At 50.5% G+C, this 6000-nt stretch overlaps 1 protein-coding gene across 1 annotated transcript in view; it reads right to left on the bottom strand.

Moving 5' to 3' along the window:
- Positions 1–6000, bottom strand: part of LOC122364631 (trichohyalin-like) — a 65894-nt gene that overhangs the window by 10061 nt on the left and 49833 nt on the right. Inside the window, exons 2-3 of the mRNA XM_043335203.1 lie at positions 2923–3699; positions 2617–2739 (exon numbers count right to left, since the gene is read on the bottom strand). Coding sequence (XP_043191138.1) covers positions 2617–2739; positions 2923–3699 — 900 coding nt within the window. The remainder of the gene's footprint in view (positions 1–2616; positions 2740–2922; positions 3700–6000) is intronic.

The raw sequence follows: 6000 nt of genomic DNA, 5'->3' as shown, positions 1-6000 counted from the left end.
AAATGTTTCACCGTTCACAGGGCTTCTAGGGAAAGCGCTATAACACCGAGTAAAACGCATTTTGTCGAAAATCAGCGATAAGGCGTCAGTTGTCTAGTGCATATGTTGCTATTAGAGGTCACTGGTCATACCAGGTCAGGTCACAGGTCAGGTCACCAAAGGTCACCAAGGGTCACCACATGAGCCCAACTTTACTAAGGTTATGTGATGCATGTTTTATGGCCAGTTTTTCATTTCCAACTCAATGGTGTTGGTTATAAGACCATCAGGTACGGTTTAGGTCACTTTCTGGTGGAGGTCAGGTCAAGGTCAGGTCAAAAAAGGTCAAATTTCAAAGTTGATATTTTTGCATAAAATGGGTATCGATTCGATGCAGCTCGTCACGGGGAGTCTAATGGTGGTCTTTGTTTTGCGCTACGAGGTCTAGAATTGCTAAAAATTGAGTTTGAAAATTTGACGTCATCAATTTTGAACAGTTTTTTCGCTATAACTTGGCCAAAAAACGAGGTATCGATCTGAAATTTGGTATGTAGATAGAAGGCGGTAGGGACTATCACATATATTCCGGTTTTTTCGAAATTCAAAAAACTTTTTGGATTTTTTGGCTATTATATTAAAAAAATCTATTTTTTGATTTTTGGGGGTCAAAATCCAAAAAATTCGAAAAAACCGAAATAGCAGTTTTGTAGCCCTTTTGATTCCACACCTTTTATGTCTAAAACATTTTTCTGTATCTCTAAAGCTGTAGGCCTGAGAGCTCTTCCCGCGAAACCTTTTTTTGGGTCGAAAATGGCAAAAATGACGTCACTCTGACGTCATTAGCGGCCAACCTATCATAGCCTTTGGAAAAATTTTTGGTCACCATGTGCGGTAGCTGCTCCCGGGAGGGTACTGAAAGTTTGGTGACGATCGGCGCAGCGGTTCTCGAGATATATCGAAAAAAGTAAAGGGGGGGCAAAAAAATGCCCCCCCCCCCCACCGCCTGGAAGGTTAAGCGTTTAGACCAGGTCGGATCAGGTCAGGTCAGGTCAGGTCAGGTCAGGTCAACCAGTAGGCGTCGTGACTGGTATTCGTAGTACGTGTCAGCCGCCTCTGACAGCTTCGTAACATGTTACGAAGTCACCAAAACTACTTCGTAAATGTTCAAATGGTTGCTAAATTCGAATTCAGCTCCGAAAACTAGCCTAGAAACATGTAAAACTCGAAAAAGTGAACCGAGGTCATCAAAGGTCAATGACCGGACCTGACCTTCATGTGACCTTGACACCCACCCTAATGCATGGGAGCAACTTCAAATCACATGTTTGAACGTTTGAAACCACGAAAAGCTTGCAAACGCGCGGCTAATGCGAGCCGACATACGCCGAATCGCGATTCCAGCCAAACATGGTCTCGGTAAAGAGGTCACAGGTCAAAGGTCATTGGGGTCAGGGTCATGAAATTTTCAGGGTAGGTGTAAAATTGATCAATGCGAGGATATGAAAGTTTTGTCGCGATCGGCTGCTTTTTACGCGAGTTATTCGCGAAAAACCATTGGGGGCCGTCGGACCCTTTCCCCCTACACATGCGAGGGTTATAATGGTTCAGGTTCTGGTACACGATTGATACTGGTTCAGATTCCCATCACCTCACCGGGAGTGGGCCTTTTTTCGGGCACCAAAAGAAGTCCATGGGAACGGTTGATGACGTCATAGTATTTACAATACTGATACAACATTGCAAAATGGATGCATGTCATGGAAAGAATGTCATAAAAACAGCAGTACATTTGACTCGGCCGACCTCGATGGCATAATCCATAGGACACAATAATACTCATAGAAGGACTCAATGATACTCACTCAGAAGGATTTTATCATCTCAGTGTGTGATGGTGAAAAACACACGTCATATATCATACACTTACGTGTCTACACACGCTATTTACATTGCTAATACAGCCGTGTTTTGTAAAATGACACAGGCACTAGCATACCCATACAATATGCATATTTTTACGTTTCTCTGTTTGTGGTAACGTTTCTCACATACGTTTCTCACATGCTGTAATGTAAAAATGTAAATGTTTCCTTTTCCAATTTCAGTATCTACATAGGCGACATATTTTCAGATTTTCTGATGCAACTGATCCCTCGCGCTCCACTTGACCTCCATAGGTGGACACTCCTTGGGTTGGTCCGCGACTCTGCTGATGTCCTGAAATACAAACAGAGCAGGATTGGAAACAGCAAATATGAGCCTGAGGAGACAGAAGTAGCATAAAAAAGACAACGGTTCCGCTCTTCTTCGAGGTTACGTCTTACTATATTTTTATATTTAAGTAGTAAATACTATAGAGAGGCACGGAAAACGTAGAAAGGTTTTCCAGATAGAAATTACCTCACGCCGGTCACTGTGGGTGGCGCCGCTCCTGGCCGTGCCGCCGGCGGCTGAGGCGCTGCTTCAGATCCTGCCACTCCTGCCGGTGACGTCTCCTCTGCTCCTCCAGCTCCTGGTTGTGCCGCTCCTGGAGCTGGATGAGCTGCTGGCGGTGTCTTCGCGTCACCTCTACCAGGTTCCGCAGGTGTTGACAGCGCCGGCTCGGCTGCCGCTCCTGCTGTCGTGGTTCTAGTTCATGTTGTTGTTGATGACGTCGTCGTTGTCGTTGTTGTTGTTGTTCTTGTTCTTGTTCTAGTTGTTGCTGTTGTTGTTGTTGATGTTGCTGTTGTTGTTGTCGTCGTCGTTGTCGCTTTTGCTTGTCTGAAATCAGGACAATAGTCAATACTTGTACAGATTCGGAATGAAAGGGTTTTAGGGTGTTTCTATTCATTTTCAAATAGTCTCCGGCTAAAAAATCAACATAAAATATGTAAAGCTGGTGACTGTACACATGATTTAGCTGCCAAATTGATGACAAGCAATGCTATTAACAGTAATCCTCACCTCGCTCAACTGGCTTATCCTCCACCTCATCCACTTTCAGGTTCTTCTTCTGCACCTTCTCCTTCTCCTTCTCCAGCTCCTGTTCCAGCTCCTTCTCCAGCTTCTTCTCCAGTTCCTTCTCCTTCTCCTCCCCCTTCTCCTCCTCCTTCTCCTTCTCCAGCTCTTTCTCCAGCTTCTTCTCCAGCTCCTTCCGCAGCTGCCGACGCCTCCTGCTGCACTCGTCCATCAGCTGATCCAGCTCCTCCCCGGACTGCATGTTCGGGTATCTCTCCTCCAGCTCTTGTGACTCCCTGAGGTGTTTCTGTTTCAGTTTGTTCCACTGCGTTTGGACCTTCTGCACCAGGTCTCCCCACTCTATTTGGTGCTGTCGCTCCAGTACCGCGCACTGCCTTCGGTTTCTCCGGTCCAGCAGCTCCAGCTGCCTCCGACGTCTCTCTTGCTGCGCCTGTCCCTGATACTGTAGCTCCACGCACCTGTTAACACTCTCGTGCCGCTGATGGAGCCTCTTCCGCTCGTCATGGTGCAGCATTTCCATGCTCCGCCACTTTCTGTCATGAATCCGCTCCAGACGCCGGCGCTCCTCATCATGCTGCTGGTTGAGACTCCTCCTTTCCCCGTGACCCCGCCGCTCCAGCTGCTGCCACAGCTGCTGGTGCTGTCGCTCCAGCTGCTGCCATTTCTCTCGCTGAGGGCTGGGCAGACCCCCTGATGTCTGGTTCTTGTCGGCGCTGCGCTCCTCGCCACCGGCCTGACCGTCGTCGTCATCCTGCTCCGACTCTGAAACATATCAGTTGGGTATAAAATATTTGATGTTTGGGCGTTGAACCGACGAACTGCTTAGTACTTAACAACTAAAACTCAATGCTCGCGGTTACATGAGCAGAGTTAATACGCATTACAAACGGACTACAATGGTGAGCGAATAGGAAAATCCGTTCCTGATACGCATTTACTTGCTCATGTAACCCCGGTAAATGATAGAGTGAATAAACAGGATCTCGTCTCGGGAAGATCACAAAATTGGACGCACATCGATTTTCATCCATTGCACTAGTAGGCATTTCTAAGTCGTTTCTGGAATGAAACTGGAACTTGAAAGCAAATGAAACGACGGATTGGAGCATTAGTTGGCGTCACTATCGTCTTACCCTCTGAGTCGGCCTCGTGCACCGCCAGGTAGTGCGACGTCATCTCCCACCGGTCCGGCCACCAGCCGGTGATAGTGTTGTACATCGTCCGCAGCCGGTCACCGGACAGCAGCTGCTGCAGCCGGCGGCGCCAGAGGCCGGCCGTGGCGGCCACAGATGCGGCGTCCATCTCTGGTAGTTTGACACGGAGCCACTCATGCAGGTTAGTGTTGATGTGCTGCTCCAACTTCTCCCGAGTCTCCTGGTAGGTAGGGATTGGTCGGTAGTTTTTCATCGACATGTTCTTCACTGCCCGGTCTATATCCCGCCACCAGGCCATTTTACTCGGTACGTTCACGCGGACAGCCTGCAGCAGCAGCTCGGGACGCAGCAGCAGCTCGGCACGGCCTCGCGGCGTGTCCAGCTCGGCGGTCAGTCCGGCCGGCCGTTCCTCCAGTGGCCGCCGCAGCTGCTGACGCCACCAGGTGGCCACCTTGTCCGGGGCACCCAGCAGGAGATCGAGGTCAGATCTGGTGAGGAGCTGTATCAGGGGGCCCACGTCCAGCGTGACGATGTCGCTGACCTGTGACGTCATCGGCCTTCTTCCCTGCATGTCTGCCGAGTCGACCACCACCCATGCCATGAACAGGTAACATTGCTGCCGGTATGTTCGTGATTCGGTGTAATGCCACCATTGTAGTAGAAGTGGGGCTGTGCGGACCAGCGGAGGGATGTTCTCCTTCCACCAGCTTTCCCACCACGGAGCTGTGTGGCGGAAACCGACACCGTCAAGTACCGCCTGTCGGACGAGCGTCCTTCCGAGTCGGAGCCGCAGCTGGCGCTCCTCCGGGCGGTCTGTGAGGGGCTCCAGCAGCAGATCCACATTCCACAGTTTTACACAGCTTGCCATCAGAAGACGTGTGACATGCTCCCTCATCAGCCGTACTGCGTCAATGATAGCCCACCGCTCTACTGTGCTGAGTTCAGCTGCCACATCGATGTTATGATCGAAAAAACACGGAATTTTCCTGGCGTTCAAATTGTCCTCCAGCCAGTCAAGTATTTTGCTGACACCGTCGGTGACTCCTTTCCACATTCCAGCTGGCGTGGTTTGCGCTAGCCAGAGTCCTGCCGTTTTTATAAAGTATGATTTTAATGGCACATCTTCGCTTATCACCTCGCTCTTTTTCAGCGTATTTTTCATGGCTTTTACTGCCACAATAGCTGCTCGTATGACTGGAGCAAGTTGTCGAACCGCGATCACCTCCGCCCGTGAGTAGGAAATCCGAAACTCGATAAACTCGCTGTCGCTGCCGGGCCGGCCGGTCGGCACAAGGTGTACTCCGAATCGTCGGATGTCAGCCCTGGCCGCCGCTGGTGGGAAGTTCACCTCCAAGTGACAGCCGTCGGGCTGGTCCTCTACCGGCCACCATCCACGCACAAGAATACACGGCACAAAGTCCATGCCACCGTCTGTAAGATCATTTGATGTCTTGACATTAACAGCCGGTCCGGCGGTATCAATCTTGCCTCCCATAACCTTACGGACATTCAGCATTAGCTGGCGGATAGAGTCGGCCGGCAAGGCCTCCAGCGGCTTATCATGACTGCATTTAGTCGTCTTGACCCAGTGCAGCGTCACAAAGCCAGGGTTTTTGGTCGGTCGAGCCCACATCTGTGGTGCCGACTGCGGCGTAATAATGGCCGGCTCTTCTCTCTTTCCGGGCGCCGCCCATTGGAATGGTGCGTCGAACTCGAACATAAGATCAAAATCAGACGTTCCACCAACGCCCACTAACCCGTCCGCCAGCCCCTCTGCACTGCTGCCTGATCTATTGATGGAGGCCACTCTGAGGGGCTGGTCGGACTGACAGTGCCGACAGCGGGTGGCGGCGGCGTCACTGATATCCTGCAGGGCTGCCATGAGTGGATAATCTACCAGCCCGGTGAC

This window comes from Amphibalanus amphitrite, unplaced genomic scaffold, assembly GCF_019059575.1.
Source record: "Amphibalanus amphitrite isolate SeventyFive unplaced genomic scaffold, NRLGWU_Aamphi_draft 000687F_arrow, whole genome shotgun sequence".
Taxonomy (NCBI): Eukaryota; Metazoa; Arthropoda; class Thecostraca; order Balanomorpha; family Balanidae; genus Amphibalanus; species Amphibalanus amphitrite.
Note: the sequence above shows the minus strand (reverse complement) of the source record. Positions and strands in the feature narration are given on the sequence as shown.